General features: G+C 46.8%; 2 protein-coding genes across 2 annotated transcripts in view; one reads left to right on the top strand and one right to left on the bottom strand.

Annotated features, from left to right (window-relative positions):
• Window positions 1-25136, top strand: part of LOC122625276 (brefeldin A-inhibited guanine nucleotide-exchange protein 3) — a 96928-nt gene that overhangs the window by 47814 nt on the left and 23978 nt on the right. The gene's annotated exons all lie outside the window — the stretch shown is intronic.
• Window positions 6578-12061, bottom strand: LOC122625281 (protein mab-21). The gene is made up of 2 exons (XM_043805340.1): window positions 10889-12061; window positions 6578-7502 (listed from the first exon to the last, which is right to left on the bottom strand). Exons 1-2 carry the CDS (start codon window positions 11634-11636, stop codon window positions 7153-7155), a joined length of 1098 nt encoding a protein of 365 aa, XP_043661275.1. The 5' UTR covers window positions 11637-12061; the 3' UTR covers window positions 6578-7152.

Raw genomic sequence — 25136 nt, 5'->3', positions numbered from 1 at the left:
GGCAGTTTGAGCAGATCTAGCCGTATCTAAATAGTATTCAGCCCATTCCAATTTGTTGGCAACGTGAATGTGAATCGTCGTAGCTGTCAGCCGAATTTTAATGGAGCTGCGATTGGAGGCCAGGTGCTCCTCCTCACCCATCCTCACCATTCCCCACATGGCATTTGGATTTTTGGCGCGCTGGATTTCCACGTAACCAGATGGATGGAGGTGGCACTGGAACTGCTATCTAGATGCGCGCATATCTGCATAAATTTCAACCAACAGAGGAAAAAGGGCCACAACAAGGAGAACTACACAGTGTTTGTTTTTAGTTCCCAGTTTTTTGGTTTGTTTTTTTTTCGAAAGAGAGAGAGACCCAGGATCGTGGGTCTCGGGGTCGCCGACCATTCGTGTGGCTTCATGTGGCATGTGTGTGTGTTTTTCCCGTATTTTATATATCTCTTAGATCTCAAAGAAATTTGAATATAATTTATGTGCAATCGTCGCTTTTTTTCGGTTGCCCACTGACCACCACCGCCTGTTCTAAAGGTCCGGTTCGCTTCGGTTCACGTTCACGTTCTCGTTCCCGTTCTCGTTTCCCCCGAAATGAAGAACGATCCATCCATCTAAACGTTTGTCACTTGCTCCGTTGTCGCCGCCACGTTTGTCTTCTTGCTGCTCCGCCAGCTCTGCTCCTTCGTCGCCGCGTCATCGTCTCTTTTGTCTCAGTGCCTCTGTCCCATCCTACACCATCTTATGCCATTCCGATCCGATCCCATCCGATTTGATCCCATCCAATACGATCGGATCCCATCCCATTCCATCCCATCCGACTCTAGTTCGATTCTAGTGCCATCCTCGATGCCTTCCTCCGGCACACTAGACTTAATCGGGCTGTCCAGCTGAGTTGGACCCTCCAGTTCCAGGAAATAGCGAGCAGAAGATTTAGATTTAGAAGATCTTGTATCTAGATCTTGGAAAGTTATGCTGTAGGCAGGCAAGCAAAGCTAGTAAGTAGATAGATAGTGATATGTATATATTATACATATATGCAATGCGAAGTATTTCTAAACCAACTTTACTTTGTAGATTATAATACCGCGACTTTATTGACATTTCTGGATATCTAGCTTCCAAAGATATTTTATGGATTTTACGCAGCTGCCAAGTAAACAGCTGGTAAATTGATACGCGAGTGTTTCCGATACTCATACCTCAAAGCTCTTTGTAATTCCCAATTTGCTGAGCGGCTTTGGTCATTGGTCGTCGATGCCATTCACATCGCATGTCGGCGCAAAGCAGCAGCGTGTGATGAATTAATAAGCAGCCAATCCACTCCTGACTGCAAGTGCTCCTGTCCTCCATCCTCCAGCTCCTTCCGCTCGGAGCCAGCAAACTCCAGCAACCTCCAGCGTGTTGCAATGCTAAGCGGATTTGCGTTTATGGCCATTAACCCGGCGCTGGTGCGTGTGTGGTGCTGCCTCTTGATCCGCACTGGAGGATCGGGGAATGGGGATTGGAGATCTCAGATCGCAGATCGGGGGAAACTTCAGTTGTTGACGGACCGGCGCTTTTTGCTCAAGTCCGTCTGACATTTGACTACTTTATTGAATTATGACAGCGAACAAATCAGCGACACGATCCGCCAGTGAAATGCCAGTGAAGAGCCAGTGCATCGCATCCTCTCATCATCGATTCTCCATACCATGCCAGCCATGCCATCCATGCCCGTAAAGCCCATTTGGTTCGCTTTTGTTTTTTGCCTCCACTCATTGCGCATGCGCCACCGCCGCCCAAGGTCCAAAGCCCACTGCTGCACTGGGCGAAAAACATGGGGTACTCCACTCCAGTTTAGAAGTTTTAGATGTAAGATGTAGAAGGTTCTGGGGCTCATCTCAAAGGAAGTACAACTTAGTTTATGTATCAAAAGTAACTAGTAAAAGTAACTATAGTAAGATTATTAGATATACATTTCTAAATCCAATTGCTAATAAATGTAACTATGATAGGATATATTAGATATACATTTCTATATTCAATTGCTAGTAAAAGTAACTATAATAAGATTATTAGATACATATTGCTATATCCAATGGCTAGTAAAAGAAACTATGATTAAATGTCTACATATATATTTCTATATCCAATCGCTTGTAAAAGTAACATAATAAGATTATTAGATATATCGCTAGTAAAAGTAACTATAATAAGATTATTAGATATATGTATATTTCTCTATCCAATCGCTAGTTTGAATCTCTCAACCAATTGCTGCAATTTCAACTTGTTCCCCTTTTTCCACAGTGTGCCATCCATCGGTTCTGCGGACTGGAGCCTCGACATCGCCTACTCGCGGACATGTGTTCCTGCATCATCTGATTGGAATATTAATTGTGACGAATGCAGCTGAGCTCTTTTTTCCCTGTGGCTCCACCAGCCATCCAGCGATCGGGTGGACAAGTGCACTGATGAGCAGAGTGGAGTGGAGGCCCACTGATGTCATTTTACTTAACATTAATTTCAAATAATATCATAATTTATCGTTACAACGCCGGGGCATTGTTGCTGCTTGGCTCTTGCGTCTTGGTGGTGATTCCGACTTCGATGTTGATTCCGAATCCGAAGGCGATTCTCATTTCAGACACGTAGCGCGGAATCGATCTCAATTTCGTAGTTCAGATATCACGCGCACACAGAGGCCGAAAATGCGGCCACGTTCTTGTCCCTCCTGAAAAGGGCAGGATCCCCATCCCGATCCCGATCCCGAACCCCTTCTCTTCCACTTGGCCAGATTGAATTGGATGGCCAATATGCGCGAGGCGGCGGCCCTTTTCAAGATGCCACGATCACGTTGACATTTTCGCCTGGACGCGCGGCAGTTGCCCCACTAGATATATGTACGTATGTACACCGTCTCCATTTCCATTTCGATTCATGATCCCCATCTCCATCCCCATCCCCATCCCCATCCCCATCCCCATCTCCATTCCCATCTCGATCCCCATCCCGATTGCTATGCCGATCCCCACGACTGTTGACATGTCGCCGCCTGTGATTGATTTAGGGCCGTTTTTTCCTTTTCCGCTGAAGCGCAGCCGTTTGAACCCATTGTTTTTGGCCCAAAAACAAAGAAAATGTGAAAATATACAAAAAAAAATTGAAATTGAAATCAAAATCAAAAGAAGGGCGTAGGACGATGCCAGGCCGACGACGTGAGCTGCCGTCTTTGAGAACTGGTAAATGGTAAATGGTAACTGGTAAATGGTGTATGGTGTATGGTAACTTGGTTACCTTGTGCTCCTTCTGCATTTTGGTTTCATGTTAATTGATAGCACGGATTAGCTGGATCGATAGGGGCAATGCTTTCGTTGTGACTTCCACGAATTTGTCGCTCCAATTGCCCATTTGAATTGTGAGAAACGAGTGCCAAACATCCAAGGATCTTCGTAGATGAACTTTTATACATTTTGGCTTTGGTTTCCCTTTCAGTTGCTCCGCCGATCGCGTTCACTGTTACCTGTGAGTGCAGTTCATTCCAAATTGTAAAATTTATCAGCCACCATGGGTGGAGTTCCTCCACTTGCAGCTCCTCCACTTGCAGTCTGCACTCGATTCTCGCGCTGGGGAGGCTGCCCTGGGGCAGTCACTGGCTCACTGGCTCACTGGCTGGCCCTGCTCCTCGCTCCCTCGGATGTATTAAATTAATATTTGCTTTTTGTCAAAAGGCTATAATCAAGCACGCTGGCGATGACAGGCTAAGAGGCTCTAATTACAGCTTGTTACCCTGATGCAGCGGCCACACAGGTCGTGGCTCACTTCGCATTCGCCTTCGCCTGCGCCTTGGCATGGAGTGGAGTGGAGTGGATCTGGATCTGAAACTGGGACTGAAACTGGGACTGAAACTGGGACTGAAACTGGGACTGAAACTGGGACTGGGAGTGGGACTCCTACTTCCACTGGTGCCCTCGTCTTCCGTTTATGCTAAGTGGCAAGCGCCGTGGTCGTCCTCATCCCCATGTCCATGTCCATCCGCATGCTACTCCGACCTTCACGCAGTCCAGCTTCGCGTGATCCTCGCTGCAGAAGCACAATTATGCACTTTAAAAAAATCCCTTAAATTCGTAGGTGCTGTAAATATAAATCGCAGCTCTATGGTATAAACATGTTAAAGCTACAATAATCAACCAGCTTTTCATAGCTTACAAATGTATCTAAAGTAGCGCCTAGATTTGTACCAGTGTAGCCAATGCCAGCTCATCCCTCAGCTCAGCTCAGCAGCATATTTGCAGGTTTAATGCACTGCCTCCACTGCCTCATCCTGCTGCCCCATCCTGCTGCCCCATCCTGCTGCCCCATCCTGCTGCCTCATCCTGCTGCCTCTTCTGCTGCAGTTTGATTGAAGCCAGCAAATTAAAATCCCCTGCCAGGTGCCCCAAAAGAGCCAAAGATCCAAAGAGCCAAGGAACCCAAAGGAACCCAAAGAACTCAGCAAACCGAATCCAATCCACTTGGCTTGGTGGCATTCCAAATGCAATTCTCACGATTTGGCAGCCATTTGTGTACCTCGGGCCTCATCATCTCCTTGTAAGCTGCTCATTTGGCCATCGCCAACAAGCCGGCACAGATGCTCTCGCCCGATCAAATTAACCATTTAAATAAAACATTTGTTTTGATTTGTGAGATGGAGGGAGATGCAGGGGATTAGAGGGAAATGGAGGGGATTGGGCCAACAGGCTGGCTGACAGGCGGTCAGAAGTGCGGGACAGCAGGTCCTCAAGTTCAGCGCCAGATTTAACCGGTATATAAAGACTCCTTTATTTTATATAATATGTATGTGTATATATGTATGTATATAACATGAGTGTGTGTGGATTTTCCGCCGATTGTCACGCAATGAAGTGCGAAATGCCTTGCACGCACCAGTGGATCAGCAGCTCGAAAATATAATGATATTAAAAAGGGAAACCGAACTTCAATAAAAGCAAAAGGAAGTGCCAGAGAAACAGTTGAAAATCATATGAATTCCTGCAGATGGGTGTGGAAATAAAAATGAATATTCCCCAATTACTTTTCCACTTTTCGAGTGGGTGAAGCAGCCAGCGGAAGGAGGAAGGGGTTGTGACAAATTGTGTGTTTAAAATGCGATTATGAGCTGTTCATAAAATTTGCTTTTGCGGCCATTAAAACGTGTATAGATTGCATGGAAATCGGGGAGCTGGTGGGCCACAGGCACATCATCAGCGGCCGATTGCCAAATTATCATTTATTAATTATGGTTTAATTTGTGTGGGAAGCGGCGCATCAAACAATGTCTGCCGCTCAATGGAATCAGCAATATATACTTTGTATATATAAATAACAAACAAAATACGAAAAACAAGACGGACGCACTGCGTCGACAACAAATAATAAATTTGGGAAAAAAGGCACATTAAAATGCAAATCAATGCCAATAAAACACAACTCATTAAAAGCGCAACTAGGCGGCTAACAACCCGATGCGAGTGGCATCGAAATAAAACATAAGAGCCATCTCGTTCGCATTTGGCCCAATCGAGTTGATCCAAAATCGCCGCCGTCATAAATGGCCATAACCGAATCGCCCACCTGAATAAATTCTATCCACTCAATTTGATTCGATACGATCCGAATGTGAATGTGAATGTGTTGACATCGAAATCGAAATCATAAAATATAATATCTTGCGGCTTGGCACGCAACTAGAAAATCACTTGAGTGGTTATAACATACAATTAAATACTTAAAGGGTATGCAGAGGTGCGACTATTGGTATGACTTTCGTGTCGCCTGCGCAATTGTCATTTGCAGGGTAATTTACAACTATAAAATACAAAAGCCGCACATGCATAAATCAACTGGGCCGCAACTTGGCAATAAAGTATAAATTAAGGCTAAAAATAATGAAGAGAGCCGCAAAAGTGGACAGTCGCACTGAAAGAAGTAACATCACGAAACAATGGGGAAAAATTAAATGATTTAATTTATGAATGACATAAAGTTTAATTTGAATGTTATGTCTGTCGCTCGATACCGAAACCTAAACCGAAACCGAAACCGAAGTCGAAACCAAAACCAAAACAGACACGTGACCAAAATGCTTCATCGATGCGATGGGAAAACGCAAACAAATGTATCTTTTCTTCTTTCTGAGTCAGTGGGCGGTGAGCGGTGGGCGTGGCACACGCAGTTTGTAGTTTATTGGGATTGTTAGCTGTCCGCGGAATCGCTGTTAATTCGCAATTAAAATGCGCAACCTGTCGGCGGCCAACGAAATGTCAGCCTCTGACATTTTCCACAGTCCATCGTCCACAGTCCCTCGTCCATCGTCGAAATCATCGAAATCGTGGCCTATCAATAAAGCCGGCAGACATCAAAAGGCCAGCCGATGATCGACGGACGAGACCCTCGCGAAGTTGGCAGCTTTCGACAGATATTCCGCATGCCGCAAATGCCCATTTAAAGACTATTCCATAGGCAATTGATCTTGAAAAATGTAGAAAACCATGTAAAATACCTAACCCCCAAAATAGTAGGCAAATATTACTGCTCGTTTTCATTGAAAAACTTACGTTTTATTGACTAAACTCACAAGAAGAAGGCAAAAACATAGAATAAATAATTTAGGACCGACGGGGAAATATTCCACCGCCCGGCTGTCTCAGTTTCATTCATGGACTTACAGCTAATTTAGCTAATTTTGCTCTGCACTTTGTTGCTATTAGCAAGTGGGCCGAATAAAAAAAAATAGTGATATATATACTATATATCGTACATACAAATGTAACTAGTTGGTAACTGGTGTGCGTTTTGCGACAATGACGATCTAAGTGGATAACACTAAGTATGCTCTAATGATAGGAAACTCTGTAAGCGGCGTATACTTTTCGAAAGCACCTAAACTTAAGTTACGATCTAGCGAAATATCAAATAGTATTTGGGTTACAATTTCACTGCTTTCTCTCTCTCTCTCTCTTCTTTCTCCTTTCTTTACTCCTTTCTTTACTCCTTTCTTGCTTTGCCTTTGATCCTTGCGATCCTTTGTCTTTAGTGGTACAAATAAAAAAAAAAAACATCAGTTAATAACAAAAGGCGCAGTGGGAGGCAGAAGGCGTCCGCAGCTCCAATGGGTCCAATGGGACAGTGGTGCCCCTACAGCTCCTCCAGGCAACGCACATTGGTCAGCATGATCCGGGTGAGCCGCCAAACCTGCTTGGCCGCATTCTCCAGGGCGCCCGGCGACTTGCCCTTGAACAGATCCATGTTGGGCAGGAAGTAGTGCGGACAGCGGCGGCACTGCAGGCAGGATATCAGCTGCAGGAATATCCCGTTGATGCGGTCCGCGATGCAGTTCTCCTCCCACTCCATCTCGCGCGGATGCTTCTCGCACTCGTAGAGCAGCAGGGTCTTCAGGTGGTACGACGTCACCGGATTGCCGGGCAGGTCCAGGTGCCGGTCGCGCAGGGTCTTCAGGATGCTCAGGCAGCGTCGTCGACTCGCTCCTGCAATTCGGATGAGCAAATGGAAAGGAGTTGATGAGTTGCAAGTTTTGTATGGGAATTATGGTAAATATAAATATATAACATATGGTGAATATATATCATTGCAAACTTAAAAGCACTTGAACCTAATCAATTCTCACAGCGATTCTATCAGTTCTATAAAAAACCACAAGTTAGTGGTAAGGACCACAATGGTTTCTTTTTGGAGCTCCACAGAGGGAGCTCCCCTTAACCCAATGCATCATTATGTCCATCCGAAGCTATCGACACGAGTCGAGCACTATTGATTGGAAACGATTTTGACAGACCTCCTATACTCGCAGTTGAATCGTTCTTAGTCAGTTGAACAGCCACTGATCGATGGGCTTGGTCAGTGGAACGCTTTCTATCTCGAGTACATCACCATTCTGAGCACTTGAGAAAGCTTGCCCCATGCCTTTCGTGCTGATAACGAGTAAAAGTGTGGAAAGGTATACTCTATATGCAAAGTGGCAGTAACTCTGAGAGATAATGCTTTTTCGGTCCTGCTGGTGAAATGATATTACATTCTATAGATAGTTTCCTCTGGTTAAATGATATTAAATTCTTTAGATAGTTCCAAGCTGGTGAAATGATATTACATTCTATGGATAGTTCCAAGCTAGTGAAATGATATTACATTCTATAGATAGTTCCCTCTGGTGAAATGATATTACATTCTATAGTTAGGTCCTTCTGGTGAAATGATATTGCATTCTATAGATAGTTCCAAGCTAGTGAAATGATATTACATTCTATAGTTAGTTCCTTCTAGTGAAATGATATTACATTCTATGGATAGTTCCAACCTGGTGAAATGATATTATATTCTATGGATAGTTCCCTAGGTTGAAATGATATTACATTCTATAGTTAGGTCCTTCTGGTGAAATGATATTGCATTCTATAGGTAGTTCCATGCTGGTATATAATATTATATTCCATAGATAGGTTCCTCTGGTGAAATGTAGATAGTTCCATGCTGGCGAAATGATATTACATTCTATAGATAGGTATTACTGAGTAGTTTCGAGTAATACCCGTGCAAATATCAAAACACTCTGCAAGTTCTGCGCCCCCTTCAGTTTGATTGATCAACCATATAGGTATATGGGGTACTTGTGTTCTGGTTTCAACTTCTCCTCCGAGAGGCGGACGCACAGGTATAAACGCGGTCTGATTCCTAATTTATTGTGGCCCGAGTGCGTTGGAGCACATAAATCATGGCTACGTTGGCACCATGTCAGCCGGGCTAATCTCGGCTCCGGCCCGATAATCACGTCTACGGCTACGGCTTTTTGTGCCCCGCTCCTCCGGAAAAGCGTCTTGGGCCCAGTTCCGCTTCACATTTGGGCTAATCAATACTGAACGATATTGCCACAATATTGGCACTCGACTCGTGGGGGCGAAACAAGTGCGATTTGCGATGCCAAGTGCCTCGAAATCGATTCCCCGTCAAGTGGACGTTAATTTTGGAGCTGCAAGTGAGCGTGCTAAATATAGTTCCTACACTTATGTACCCCACCTTATTCCAGAAGAAAGTTAGTCGCAGTCTGGAGTTTTCGGCTCTCGAAAGGGCATTAAATTAAATGACAAACACGCGGGGGAAAAAGTCGGATCAATATCGATCAGCGATCGTTTTCGATTCGGGTTTCAGTTTCAATTTTGGTTTTGGTTGTGATTTTGATTTTGATTTTGATTTTGAATTTGGTTTCTGTTTCTGTTTCTGGCGCTGTCTCATGTTTTTGGCTTGATTTTCTGTGTCTCTGTTTTGCCTCGGCTCCCAGCTTTTAGCTCCCAATCCCCAAAACCCAAACCCCAATCTTTCTACCTCTTTCGTTGTGTTTCCTTTGCTTGCCCCCGTGTGTGTGAGTGTGTGTGTGTGTCATCTCATGCCCGGCTCGCTGTTGTTTTATTTATTTGTTGACTTTATCTAATCGCCGAGATTTAAAATATTTATAAAATCGTTTAGAAACTTATTTATGGCCCAGCCATTGGCATTGTTCATACAGAAACCCGTTTCTGCTCCTCTGCTCCTCTGTGGCTCTATAGCTCTGTAGCTCTATAGCTCTGTGGCTCTGTAGCTCTGTAGCTCCATAGTCCGAGCAACTAACCGTCTAACTGCCTTGGGACTGCGACTACCGCGAGACTGCGCTTATCTCTCGGTGATCAGCAGATTTGTGTGCGTTGTCGCGCTGCGACCAAATAACCAAAAACAAAAAACTGAAAAAAAAGAACTGAAAAACTGAGAAACCGAGAAGCTAAAAAACCAAAGAGCTGAAGACTCCAACTCCCCGGGTCCGAAGTATCGAGACTCCCCCCCCAACCGATCGAACATCAGATTTATGATCGTAGCCAACCGGGCGACGCTGGCTCGTATCTCATATCATATCTGGGCCCGATAATCGGATGTCGTGTTGGGCAGTCGTCGCATAGTCGACTCCGACTCCGATGGGAGTGGGCCACGGATACCCACTAATCGCCGGCCATCTTATCGCGCTGCCTAATTGAATCTGCAGTGCAATTTGCCGCCCAACTATGCAGATTCCACGTGACATCGCTGCAAGGTGATTGTGTGTGATATTCACATTTTTAGATCCTAAGTTCAAAAGATAGGGTGTTTTCTCAAGATATCTTGTCTCATACAACCAATCAATTATGACACATGTTTAATACATCGTTTATAGAACCCTTTAAACTCTTTAATCCAGTCTTTAATCCAGTTCCCACAATTCTTGGACACTCCGCTGATTTGAATTCAGTTAGGGTTTCGCAGTAAGTGAAACCCATTCACTGGGCTCCTCGATCACTAAAAACCCAAATGGAAGTTGGCTCCACTTCAGTTTTCTCCCAGCCAGCTGAAAGATCTCCACAATGATACGATGTTCCCCCGTCGGACGGTTAATTTACAACCAATTACGGGCGTATCAAGACCAAGTCGCTGATTTGATGGGAATAAATCAATTCAGCTTAAGTGTGTCACTGATTACTGATTGGGGGACACTGGAAACATGCCCGAAATACGGTAGCCACTCATTCGGCACTCAGAGAAATAGTGTTCGAATTGAGGAAGTAAGGAAATGTTATATATGATTCTATCTAATAATAACCCAACTCTTTCTTCATATAGCACACTTCTTTGGTAACAAATTGAAAGGCGTGAAATGTGCTAGTAATATATGATAAATAGGAAGGATAGCGGGATGATTAAAGGTAATGCAATGCAACTATGTAACTGTTTGAGTTACAAGCTTCATTGGAATACTTTCAACTAGTGATAAAGATAGTTAAGACCCCCCTCTCTGCCCCGAGAAGCCCCCAAACGGACGGGACTACAGCCAATCAGAGATTTGCCGACGGCAACTCACCTTGCAGCAGGCGGTTCTCGGCGTCGGTGAAGCTGAGCACCCAGGCGTCGCCCTCCATGGCGGAGTTCTTGCCCTGCAGTGCGATGCACTCCTTGGAGAGCATGTCGAAGCCCTCGGTCTTCACCTCGGCGACGATGTTCGGATGCGGCCAGGGGATGCCCGGCAGCGGCCAGTGGGAGGCGGATCTCGGCCAGAGGCCGGCGCACTTGAAGGCGGGCGTGATCTGGACGATGATGCGCTCCCGGATGCGCAGCTTCACCTCCGTGGTGTCGGCGATCATCTTGACGATGTCGCGGTAGGCGCACTTGTCGCATGCCTGCGCCACCAGCGTCTGGAACCTGGAGCGGATCTTACGGGCGGACAGGTAACCACTGGCCGTGATGAACTCCACCCAGAGGGACATGGAGCGCTTCCGGCCGTCGCTCAGCTTGAGGACGGCACAGCCGGGCAGGGTGCCATCGTCCACAAAGTTGAGCACACCCATCTGGTTCAGATAGATGATGATCTCGAATTCGGTGGGCGATATAACCTCCAGGCCCTCGAAGCGGCCGTTGTAGTCGTTCAGCGAGGAGATGAAGCGCGGCTCCTGCACCTCCACCTCCTTGAGCACGTCCTGGACGATGCGGCAGACCTCCTGGATCTGCTTGTGGATCTGCGCCTTGCGCACCTGCACGCGGTCCGCACAGTACTTGTTCATCTGGTAGACCATCTTGGACTGCGCCGCAATCATGTCCGACGGCACCAGCATTCTCCACACGGCGGGGCACTTCCTTGTGGCGCCCAAAGTCTTTTAGTCTCTGCTGCTCCTGCTGCTGCTGCTGCTCCTGCTGCTGCTGCTGGAATCACTGCTGCCAACTGCACTCATTACCTACGAGGCACACATGTAGTCAGTCACACACGCACACACACACGCACACAAAAAACAATAAGTAATTGTAACGGCACAGCGACGGTACTTCAACTTGATTGCATTAGTTTATAGAACTCGGTTTTGATGCTTTGATGCTTTCGAGTTTTGGAATCGTTTATAGTGTTGATTCTGCAAGACGGCACAGCGACGGGGATTCTAACTTCTAACTTGTATCTTGTATCTTGTATGATTGTATCTTGTATCTTGTTTCTGATTCTTAACTATAGCTCGCCAATTCTCCGCTCTCTTTCTCCCGCGTCTTCTCGCGCCGTCAACTCAACATTGACTGATTTCGAATGGCGGGCGCACCGCAAGAAAACTGCCTCAGCCTCAGCCGCTGTCGACGTCGCTGCCGCCGCCGGCTGCGCGGCCCGGATGGGCTCCCCTTTTCACGTGCGAGCGAGACAGCCCCAGCCACGCGAGCGCGCTCTCTCACTCTCTCTCCCACTCTCTCTCTTTCGCGCCTGCTCCCCAACATGGCTGTGCCGCTCGCTCTCCCTCGCTCTCTCTCGCTCTCTCTCCCATTGCAACTGTAATTTGGAAAACAAACAAAAACATAAAACACATAGTTATAGCACACATGGGGAATCGACTGCAGATCTTTGGCTATAGTTTATTCTATAGTTATATTAACGTAGATAAGCGCGCCGCTTTCAAGCCACCCTTCCATTGGCTCCGCCCCCTTTGGCACTCTCTCACGCACACACTCGCAGCCAGGCATCACCTCGCGCACACAGATACTCACCCATACAGAGCACTTACCTCGTCTGCTTGTTTGTTTGTTTGTTTTTTTGTTTTATTGGTTTTGTTTGTTTTGGGTTTCTGGGGGTTGTTGTTGCCTTTGTGGTGGGTGGAAACGGCGGGCTGCATGAATTATTGGGGAATTGTGGGGGTTTTTATGCGGGGCAGGGGGTTGGGGGCGTACATTGGGTGGGGCGTGGCAGGACAAGTCTAATGTGCCAGACGGTGGAAATAAACTGGATCTGGGATTATAGATATTGATTTGTTTGCTCCCCAAGGGAGTAGCCCAAAATGGTGACACAAGTTTGTTAAACGATAAAAGTCAATAATTAATTATAACCTGGTTTATTATAACCTGGCTGAAATTGGTAGTATCTTCCAATGTGTTACCTTCCCGAACTCAGTTCTTGCAGTACTAACGTCGTATATTAAGAACTAAACTTTTCATTTTTCATCCATTTTTCGAACATTTTAATTTGCCATTTTAGGCAAACTATAGAAACACTCCTCTATATACGATATACATATGTATCAAATGAAAGCCAGTTGTTTTTACACAATTATTGCCTTCATCCTATAACTGTAGACCTGAAAACTAAGTAACACATTTCCCAGCGAGTTTCCTAATAGAAATGGTTCCTTCTCTGCCGCCAGAGAAGTATCTATTCCTCTCCCACTCCCCCACCACTGTCGCCGTCTCTTTCGCTCGCCTGCACGCCATTGAATTCCTTACCGAATTAATGCATATCTAATGTGATTAATGAGCGCTTAACACGAGCTCTCGGGAACTCCACCATATTTGCGCTTCGTCCAGGCTGGGGTCACCACTGACCCCTCCTCCGGAGACCGGAGACCAGCGACTGGAGTCCCAGGCCAGAAGTCCAAGGTCCAGGGGGCAAGCTGGAGATGGAGATGGGCTGTCCGCTGGAACATTAAGTTGCACTTTAAAGAGCGGCGGACAAATTATTATGTATAATTCAATTTGAACTGTGTGCCGGAACGTGCATTAAGATAATGCTAATTAACACCTCGGGGTTGGACTATACTATGCTATATCCTATACCTATGCGATATTCCCAATTCCCCCAGTTGCTTTTCCCCTCTCCACGCCTCCCTCTCCGCGCAGAGCCACTGCGATAAGCGGTGAATGGAGCCTGTCGGGGATTGGGAACGGTGATGGGTATGGGCATGGGTATGGGCACCTAGAATGGAAATGGAAATGAGGCGAGCTGATAGGAGGGTCTGAAAAATGCGTTCGGAATCATTTTAATGGCCGCGTAAATGTGGAAAATTATCAAAGGAACACGAACTTAATTGCGGCCATTATCGCTTTTATGGCGTATAAATTGGAAATGAATTATGCAACAGCCGCAGGAGCGGCGTCTCGAGATCTTCATTAGTGGCCAAGGTCAGCTACTCGAGAGGTCCGTGGAAGAGCTCCCGATATCGTCGATCTTTAGCATCGATGTGCAGGACTTATGCGTGTCACCAGTCAGCGATTCCCCAATCCCCAATCCGCGATCCCCAATCCGCGATCCGCAATCCGCGATCCGATCGATCGGCGATAGTTTGCGATGCAATCCTATCCGGTAGTCGCGTCTTTAATTAAATTGTGTATGTTGGCAGTGTGTCGCCGGCTCTCGGGGTTCCCAAAAAAACAAAAACCAAAAACCAAAAAAAAAACGACTTCATCGGGAGGCGCTGCTTATCAGCTGCACGAGATCTCCACCTTCAATCCCTCCCAGCATCTGCACGGCAAAAAACTGGACTGCTTTTTGCATAAGAACAAATTATGCAGAAATACATGACCAAAAGGCAGTGTTTGTTTCTTTATGTTAATTATATATTTATACACATATTTATATATATTTCTATTATTTTTATGAAATTATTATAATAATAAGCGGCCCTTTTTTCTCTGTAGCACACATACGCTTGCTGGTTGTGAGGCAAATGAGCAAATGGCGGAAAATTAAGCAGGAAAAGGAGCATCCGTTGGTGCAGGAGAACCAGGAGAACCAGGAGATGGAGGAGCAGGAGCAGGAGCAGCACAAGAAACCGAAAAACAGAAACAGAAGCGACAACTGCAGCACAAAGATTGCAATCGCTGGCAGCAACAACCCTTCGCCCGGCGATCCTCCCCTGCTTTTCTCCATTCCCTGCCCTGCCCTGCCATTCCATTCCATTCCCTTGCTGGGCACGGGATGTCCAGCAGCTGCCGCTGTTCCTACACGACACTCTGACTCCTGACCCCTTCTCCCTCCGCTCACCCCCTTCGTGGCGCTTTCGCAAGGGCGACACGTTGACGCGGACATGTTCATTTATCCGGAGATTCGAGCAGGAGATACATGTGGCCAGGTCGCCAGGTTGTGTGCCTGTCTGCAGGCAGAGTTGGTCACTTTGTGGGGCTCCCAAAAGGAAGATGCTTCCAGGACTTCTAGGACTATCGAAGAAATGGTTGAATTTGATTGAAAGTAATGCAAGCGGGGTATCAATCAATTGACACACAATACGCCAGCTAAGATCTGGGATATGGATTACAGGATAGCAAGCCGAAAGCTTTCAAGCATTCAAGTCGTCGGCTGGATTACCTTGGTGTTCAACGACTATATCATCGGGTTACCTCAAAGGCAACCACTGCTACCAGTGACGACATTTCCCCGAACTCCCGACTCCAAAGGGAATGGAGTGTGTGTAGTGTGTGGAAAGGATGGGCAGCCAGCTTAAATAACTCGGCTTAATTAGGCCAAACAAAGATGAGGCACCTTGCCACGATCGCTCATCGATCATTTTCCGATTGAACTGGCCGGAGCCCTGATAATCCCGGGATATATAACCTTTTCTCCTCCCTCCTCTCCTCTCCTCACATCTCTTTTCTTCTTTGGTTTGGTTTTCTTGTTTTCTGCTGAATGTTTAAGCCTTTCTTATTGTGCACTCGAGTTTGTCATTCGATATGATGGCCCCGTTGACAGGCACCGCTTTTCGATGAAGACAATCGCTGGCGCTTGTCTGCGGTACATACGAGTATAGCATGTAGCATGTAGCATGTATATGCTCCTGATTTACCCCCCCTTCCCCTCCCCCTGCTGACCCCTTTGGAGTGGGAATGGAAATGGGAATGGGAATCGGAATCGATGGTGGCATGTGCAAAGGTCAGCTGGCTGCAACGAGGGCAATGGCATTCCGCGCTCAGCATTTACCTGGCATTAGCCCGCCCTGGAGCCCTTGCCCATCTACCCATGTACCCATTGGAGACCCCGAGATGTCGAGATGCGAGCTGCCCGGAACCCAGCAACTGACTCTGCTTCGCTGGCCAAGTGGCGCCTGCATCCCGTCGCGCGTCGTCTGCATATGCGGAATATGCGTGAGCGTCGCCACGAAATGAGACTGGAGAACAAGCTCCATGTTCCCCTCCCCCCCACCAATCTTAACCCTCCATGTATAAGTGTGTGTGTGTGTATCTGTGTATCTGTGTGTGCATGCAGATACGCTCCTCTCGCCCAAGCAGCGCCATTAAAATCAGCGACATGCGGTTAAATATGCTTAAGTTTTTCCGCGGACAACTTGAAATTAAGTAGATGCCACGATGCAAGCAGCGGCACAGGGGGCAGGAACATGCAAATTGTTAGCCCCCCACCACTCCACTACACCCCCCCTCGGATTCGGACAGGTCCCATGTAGTTGGCTCGATTTATATTTTGTTTGGTCAGAGGAAATATCAACGCGTTTGCGTAAATGCTGGCTTAATCCATTCATTATGGCCATTAGGCTTTGTACGGCCGGCCTGATGGGTTCCAGTTACTGTGTTCCCTTTCCTCTTCCTGTTGGCATCTCCCTGCCCCTCCTCCTCCGTTTCTACCCTCCCTCCCCTCGATAATTGCAGAGCAATTGATTAATCCCAGCTCTGGTGCCTTGTCAACGGGCTGTAATCTGCTGCTTCGTACTTCTTTGCAGCTGGAGCCACTGACACGTTCCCCAAAGTCGAAGGAAGTTGGGGTTTTGGGGTAATTGCGTGGTAGCAGTTAGTCGGTAATTGCATGGGCCACAATCTGCAGCCAAGGAATGCACCTAATGCCAGGGATATGCTCTGCATATGCTGCGATTTCCGTGAAAATGCCAAATTATACTCTTTATCGATGACAAACAAAAGTAAGTGAAAATCAAATATTCTACGGCCAAGATTGAGGACCTTAAACACTTGAAGTTAGGTAGTTTGCTAGGTAATAGCGTTAAGTGATCCCCATTGGAGCACTTCGCCTGCCATGTGGCGCAGCATGGTCACTTTGGAGATCTTCCCACAGCATTCGGTTTCGCAGTCCAGACGGGAATGGGATCATTTAGCGATCGTTCTCATTTAAATTATAACCAAAAACACATGCAGCGCTGACCGTCAGTCGGGAATCGGAGATCTGCAGACTGTGGAGTCTGCGAAAAGGAGCAGTCGAACTGGTTGGCATTTACTATATGCACCATTATATATATATGTATATACATATATACAACGGGCAGGCTGTCTTATCACGCGGCTTCATTTAAATTATGGCAACGATATGCGAGTGGCAGTCGTTCTGCTGATATTCGGCTCTCTGCTTTTGCATTTAATGCAATTCCTGTAGATCGCGCAACATGCGCTGATGAGCCATTAGGCCATTAGTCGCCTCTAAACGAGCCACCAAACGCGAGGATCGGGAATCCGGGGGAATCAGGGGAGAAGGCGGAGGAGGATGCCACTCGGAGTGGCATTGGAAGATAAGGCACTGGAGACTGGAGCTGGCGCCCATTAACATGAAATTGCTATTATGGCCCAGAAATGGGCTACCAAAGGCCACTTTGCATTATCGCAACTGGAATGGCATTTTCAGCATGCGGATTGCGGCGATGGACATCCGAGCTCATCCGACCATCGATCACCGCTCTCTCACTCTCTCTTTTTCTCTCGGGGATCCTAAACACCTCCCTTGTGGCCTCCTCCTCCTGCTGGTGGCATTTCCCATTGTAAAGTTGACAAATTTATGGCGCAAACACGTCGCAATCCCAGTTGGCTCGTATTGTACAAGTGTTTATTTTGATGGCCATCACAGCCAGTCGCTAATTAGGATGTCCCACCTCCCTGGAGCATGGTACTGGTATGTGGTATCTGGTATCTGGTCAGTGGTATCTCGTATCTCGTAGCTGGCATCCGATGCGAGGCATCTGTGGCATCATTAAAATCAAAATCATGCAAACGTTTAACTGCGCCACAAAAGTTGTCGCAACAAACCCACGACGAGATCTTCTGGGCAGGATCGTTAAAACGAGGCAGTTACAAGGCAGTTGGCCATTTCGAGCTGCCCAAATCCCGCCATAAACTCGGCAAACTGATGAGGCTGGAGAGCGAGTCTTGTCTCTGATGGTTCACAATTTGTAATTGAATGCATGTAAATTGATTTCATCTACCAGCGGTCATAATTTCACCAATTTTATGTCCACTATCTCGGCTTGGAGAGCGGCTATCTCTCGTTTGGCGGACAACGGACAGCGGACAGCAGACAGCGGACAGCGGACAAATGGGCATTGGAACTTAATAAATTTTTAGCGAGGCGACTAAGTGATGCACATGTGCTTAATATTATCGGCAAGTACACTTTAGGCCATTAGCAGGCCATTTAGCTGCTGTCCGCTGTCCGCTGTCCACTTGTCCTCTTGTCCGTTTATTTCATACGTTTGTCCGGCAAAACTCCTTGCCGTCAACTCGATGGTGATAATTCTGTGAGAGCTGATCATGTTGCTATCTTGAATTATGCCAGCTTTGTAATTTTATGCGAATCTTGTTAATTGCACATAAACTTTCAGACCATGCCCCCCTTCCCCCTGCCTATCTATCTGTCTCGTTCGTGCCTCTTTTAGTGGCACGCACGCAACGAAAGACTTAGGCAACGAACTCGATCGGCAGCTGCGTATGCGAAAAAGTTTGGGGACCAAAAACGCGGGGTGCGGAGCCACAACAACATGCTAATGAGAGCTTGCAAATCCGAAATGAACTAAAGTGAAACGCAACACGAACTGTGTATTTTCCCAAAGGAAATCCACACTTAGCCTTCTGTCAGGAACTGTCATTATCATCCACTGGACGTTTCCATTGTGAGATGGACAATCGGACAGGCGAGAAAATCACTGCGTTTCAATTGAAATGAATTCAATTTAATGCGTTTAATTACGTACAATTATCAGCTAAAGTGCTGACTGCCACTTGTCTTCATTTGAGCCAGCAACGAATGTGATATTATGTCTTTTTCATTTTTATATAAAAGTTTGAAACAATAGGAATATCAAGAATTTCAATGGCAACACACGGGTTAAGGATCCCCAGCAAAGAACTCCCCCGTTCTCGCGTCGCATAATGAATGTTCGAAATCAATTTGCTTGGAGAAAGGATCGGATGCAGTATCGGCAATCGAATCCAGCTGAGTACCCAGTCCAGTGGGAGCACCGCTGGCGCCGCATTCGCATTCGCATTGGCAGTTGCAGCCAGAACCAAAGTCGCAGTTACTCTCTTCAAAAACGCATAAATTGCGGTTAATAACGCGCGCTTAGGCCACAACTCACGTCAGAATGCATCAAGGGGCACCGTATGGCGAATATTTATATTTCGCTCCATCGGCTTTCGACGCTCGCCCCAATGAGAAGTGGAAACAACAGCCAAACAGCCCAACAGTCCAACAGCCACGCAAAACCAATAAAGGATCCAACTCCAGCTCCGATTCCAGTTGGAGCTTCGGGCAGTCGCACAGCGCTACACTGCAAACAAATGGCAGCTAGTAGCTAGTCTCACGATCAGTTTGAACAGCTTTCTATAGCATGGGATGCGAAATATATCAAATTTACATAGATAAACTTAAACTCCATTTAAATCCTCTTGCCTTTTTGCAGTAAATACTTGTGTTAAGCTTGAAAGCTGCAGCATAAGTTTACTATAGTTTTGGCTCCGTGTAGAAAAGTGGCAGGGGTGGGGGCAGCGTGACTGCGGCTGGGATAAATTATTTTGGGACAAGCAAAATATCACTTCGATTAATTCAAACAAAGGCCCCAGCACAGCGGAAAGCAGCGAAATGAAGAGGGAAATGAAAGCCGAGCGCCTTCGGTGGAGCAATCCCTCCAAAAAGAAACCCCCTCCCCTCCAACTTGCCTCCCCCTTCAGCAGCCTCCCACTCAGGGGCTCTTGGCAAATAGAGTTGGCAGGAAGAATCGAAAATCGACATCTGTGTCATGCGCGTGGTGAGTGGGGATTCAAAGGGGGGTTGATTGCAAAAGATTCCAACTTACTGGAGCTGTTATTGTTTAAAATGGCTATATGTTCCCAAATACCACATACTATGTTGGCACTTCCTCCTTCAGCGATGCCAACTACGCCCATGTCCTGGTTGCTGGAGCTGGCATTGTTTCCCCCTCTCGCCTCATTGCAGTGCCCCTTGTTGCCGGGCTTGTTTACTTGGGATTGAACTTAATTTGGACATGATAAGTTGCTCTCCGTCGGCGGCACGGCGGCATCCTTTCAAGTTGGCTTTCAGATCGCTTGGGTGCATTGATGTTTTACTTGCAAATTGATATTATGGACTGCTTTTGAACTGAATCGCAGAATCGAAGCAGCGCATTGATATGCGACATGGGAATACCACCAATCAAAGTGGGTAAGTTATAACTAATGTGCTGAAGAAGAAACTCTGCTTTAAATTCAATTTAAACTAAGTACGCTTTTGCATTCTGTATATTTACCTGTATATTAGTTTTACCTGCATATTATTTTTAGCTGTATATTATATTTACCTGTATATTATGTTTATCTGTATATTATTTTTACCTATATGTATATTATTTTTAGCTGTACATTATTTTTTGCCCGCTCCTCCCTTGTCAGCCACACGCAGTGTTGTTCACAGCAAAAGTGTCTTAAATTGCATGGCCGAGCACATGAAAAACAAGCAATTTAGGGCAATTTCGATTAAAATCAATATTTACAAGGCTCCGGAGGAGGAATCGCCAGGTGAGGAGTGGCTCCAGTCACGAGATTCTCCACTCTCCGCTTGCAGTGCGCCAAAATTACAAATTTAAACATGAAAAGTTATAAATAATGCGACGATGATGGGCAGTGCTAAGCGGCAGCGGAATGCACTGCCAGAAAAGCGTATCACTTGAACAGAAACTCTACTTTTGGTAATATACTTTACTCCCAGCGCTTGGCGCAGTGCAGGCTTGGGGAGATCTGGAGGAGTCGCCTCTTCCAGCGGCTACCCAAGTCAAAGTCAGCCCAGACTGCAGACTACAGAGTGCCCCGAAGGCGGAAGACGCGATCCGCAGACGCAATCCCTCTGCTAAAGAGCCGTTGATGTGGTCCGATCTCGATCCCATGCCCATGTAGCCATGCCCATTCCCTAACCATTCCCTGCCCATTCCCATTCCAGATAGCCAGTTCGGTGCTGGTTGCAGTGGAGCTGGCCAGTTGGTGTTGTTGGTTTGCTTTGGTAATCACCTTTTGTTATAAAGACTGTAATTAGGGCTTCATTAAAAGGGTGGTCCGCGCTTGTCTTCGCCTGGCAGCCCCGGGAACGAATGGTTGATTGAAAACGCTCGCAAGTGGGCGCTGGCAGGAGGGGGGTGGGCGTGGCGGGGCCTGGAATGTAGCGCCGATCAACAAGCGGGCCACGCCCACCGCGCACGCCTCATAAATAAAGTGAAATGTGCGTGCGTGCGATCGTCGCGATCAGCGATCAGCGTACAGTGGTACTCCGCTAATTGCACAACGAAAGCAGTGCAAGAACTACTTAATCACAATTAAATAATAAAGTCAGATGTATTATCCTTTAAAGCTCACCCTACAGCACTTGGCAATGAAAAACTTGAATCTTGAACTTGAGGCATCTGAAACCATTAGAAAATGATGTGTGTAAAGCACATTTGGCCCACTGTACCGGCCAAGCAAAACAAATAGCGATCCGTGCCAAATTACAGTCCTCGCAAAGTGTTCCTTTATGGAGGGGCGGACACTTGCAGCGCAGTTTGTTCACCTGCCTCGCATCCCGACTCCAACTCCAACTCCAGCTCCAACTCCGACTCCGATTCATATCTCAGAGTGCCCACTGTACGGGCGGACCCACCGCATTGGGGAAATTTCACGCCTGCCAGCTATATTTGCAAGTCGAACTGAGACTTGGACACATCCCAAGGCCCCAAAAGGAGATCCATCTTGGCGTCGGTTTGGATTCTTCGGCTGCTCGCTTGTTTGCTTGGCTAAACGTCGCAATGGGCGCAATAATTAAAATGCCATCAATGCACCTGTACCTGTTTTCCCCCGCTCCCCCTTCCCCTACCCCTCTTGTTGTTGCCTTTCCTACCTGTGCCTGTGCTGGATTGATCGCTTGATCCGGGACGATAAAAAGTAGTCGACTAAAAAGCGGGTATGCAACATACCTACTATATATACCTACATAATATACATACATATATATGGAGAGAGGGAAATGTCACCAAGAGGGCAGCGGTTGGAAATTCAGGGAGTTGGGGGCGTGGGCTCAATGAACATATGATTTATAGGCTGGCCATGTCCGCTGACAGGCCGCCGTTCCATCGCCAACTGTTTCAGCATGGAGATGAGAACCCGAACTCCGATCCCCGATCTGCGACCCTCATCCACCTGGCTCGCCTCCACCGACATCATCCTTATCGCATTGGACGTTAGATAAGAAGGCCATCCGTCTTCGTGCACTGGACTTTGGCGTATCCTCCAGTCCTCCAGTCCCTTTTTCCATTTGCGACCCTTGAAAAAGGTGAATTTCCCTAAAGTTGTCAACGCATGTAACACACATACGTACTTCTTTCAGTTTGATCAATGCCTTCTTAGCCTGAAGCAAATCTAGCTCGGCTATAAGGCATTCAATTACAACTAAAGTTGGTTTTATATAAGTAAAACTCGCAGTGTAGGAACTGCATGATGCCTTTGTGCGCGAACAATGAGCTACGCGTGTTGGCGCTGCGTTGACCAGGCAATTTCCACCTTTTCACATTGCTGCCCTTTGTCAGCTCATTACGGCTGCTGTTTTCTCAGTTCCCTTTGCTTTTCGCTTTTCTGACTCACTTCTGCCCCTTCCCTGTGTGTGTTGTGTGTGTGTGTGTGTGTGCTGTGGTGTGCGTTGTGGCGTGGTGTGGTTTTTGTTGCTCCTCGGACGCTGCGGGTTGTCCGCCGGCGAAGACGCCGCTGACCTGCCGCTAACCCATTGAGTGGCGCCCGGCCAAGAGCTGCTGACCCGATGGCAAGCGGAAGGGATGCACTTGGAGAAAATACCCTAGAGTCATGGCCAAGTTTGTAGTGGCAAGCATCGGTCGTGTCAGTTGGCAGTGATTCAGTTGAGAGTGTAGTTAAGATAAGGGATCATGATGATGAACTTTTGCACTAATAGAAAGGCAACCTCCTATTTTCACTTTTATTTGCGCAGTGTAATTGGGAATGGAATGAAATACAAGGGCCTGGGGTCGACAATGTGTCATTTTAATGCCGCTCGAAATGATTTTTATTGTGCTCATTTGGGCTGTTCGGTTACACTTGCGGTCGCCTCGAAATCTTCAGCGCTGGCAGAGGAGTCGTAAACATTTATTAGTTACGGCTCATTTCGGGGCGAATAAGCGGACAAACAAACAAACAAACAAATAAACGCCCAGAACGAGGCGAGATCATCGAAGAGCGACCGCAGCCACATTCACATTCATATCCACATTCATATCCACATCCATGTAGCCACCTGCCGATCGAGCGACCAGAGCGATCCTTTCACTTTTAATGAACCTAATGAACAGCCGCATAAATCATCATCGTTCGTGGAACGCACGAATGTCGAATGTTTGTCGCGCTCATTAAATACAAACACGGCCACGCCCATAAATATTCGAAGAGCTGCATACGCGTACGCCCCATTAATCTATTGGATTACGAGCATTGGGGGGATTGGGGAACTAACTTGCCACATCGTTTGCCACATCGACCTCCTTTGCTGCATGGCTGCATTTCATGGCTCCTGTTGTGTTGCCTTGTGTTCGTCTTGTGGTTTGCTGCAGGTGGCAAGTACTAGAATCCTGCGGCAAGGACATACCATATTTTATCGCCCCATATCGAAATTTACATAAAGTGTGTGGCGACTAATTGCGGTCGTTGAGCGGAAAAGGGTTAACTAAGAATATGGAATTCCACATACATTTCAAGTTTTCTCGGAACTAGCTACCTAAAGTTAAAGGAAAACTAATCCACAGAGACGATAATCAGCGGAGGCAGCACTATGTGCCCTATTGTTCAGCGATCGCTGATGCATTATAATTTTGTTATTAGAACAGCTGTGTATGCGAGTGTACATATGTACACGTCAAGAAAAGAGGGGCACGCAGCGGCAAAGAGGGCGGAAAAGTGGCAAATTCCAGTGGCAACGCTATTGTTCGGGCCACAAAGCAGGGCACACGGCCTATCGGGCTTGTTAATCATTTTATAAACGAGAGCATTCCGCATCCTTCGTCCTCCGAGGATCCCCTGCCCTGCAATGCCCTTCTTTGCAGCCATATCGCGATGGCGAACTTTGGTTTTGGGTTACCATCAAAACGCTGTCAAGAAGTGAGAAACTCCCCGCGATTTGACACGCGATTAGATAAAAGATAATACTCGTAATTCTGCCAGCGATTGAATTGCATTCTCCATTCTCCAGTGCGATGCGAAAGTCCCTGTGGAGTTTGGCCCGCTCGCCTATGCAGTTGCCATAAATATTAATCGACGATTAGACTCGAATTACGACGCACAATCACGACATGAGCAGCTGTTGTGCTCATACACTGCACGAAATAAATGGGACGTAACTAGCCACGCTTTGTATTAATTCGTGCCTGGCCATAACATATTAACTACTTTGTTTTTAGAGCCGCAACGCTGCTCTGGCGATCTTGCCACAATGCCACAATTGCTGGCCATATTTGGCCATTTTGGCCATTGTCAATGGACCAAGTTGAGTTGTCGCAGGGCGTAAAGCAACATGTTTTCTGGTTCGTTTCTTTTTGCCAGACTTTCCCCCCGCTGCCAGTATCACTACCAGTACCAGTACCACTACTACTACCACTACTACTACCACTTCCACTACCACTCCACATTATGTATACGCCCTGAATGCCGAGCACGCGCATTGGCTTCTTGTTGCCCCTAAGACTGTGTCCTTTTTTGGGCTCTGCTCCTGTTTCCGTCCAAAGTGCTCACAAGCCAACTCCCACTCCTTTTCGCATGGCACATTCCATTTGCCGGCTATTGTTATAGCCTGTTTCTGTTCCTGTTCCTGTTTCTGTTGTGTTTTCGGTGTTTTTGGTGTTTTCGATGTTTTCGTTGTTTTCATTGTTTTCATTGTTTTATCGTGCTCAGTTGCCGTAATATTTGCCTTAGTGTAGCAGGGGCGTATTTGTTTGTTTTATGGCCGCATAAAATTTAATGCCGCATAAACTTATCGCCTAACGAGCTCAATGGGCGCGAAAGGAAAAAGGAGAAAGGCGCAAATGCGACAGACATCACAAACAAAAAGGGGTAACAAATGTTGCAAGGCAAGT

Source organism: Drosophila teissieri, chromosome X (assembly GCF_016746235.2).
Source record: "Drosophila teissieri strain GT53w chromosome X, Prin_Dtei_1.1, whole genome shotgun sequence".
NCBI lineage: Eukaryota > Metazoa > Arthropoda > Insecta > Diptera > Drosophilidae > Drosophila > Drosophila teissieri.
This window is presented reverse-complemented; position numbering and strand designations above follow the sequence as displayed.

Bases quoted from the DNA above. Each gene is read 5' to 3' on its own strand.
- LOC122625281 (XM_043805340.1), bottom strand. From the start codon at position 11,636: ATGCTGGTGCCGTCGGACATGATTGCGGCGCAGTCCAAGATGGTCTAC. The intron at 7,503-10,888 runs GTGAGTTGCCGT...TCCGAATTGCAG, and splicing joins CGAGAACCGCCTGCTGCAAG to GAGCGAGTCGACGACGCTGC.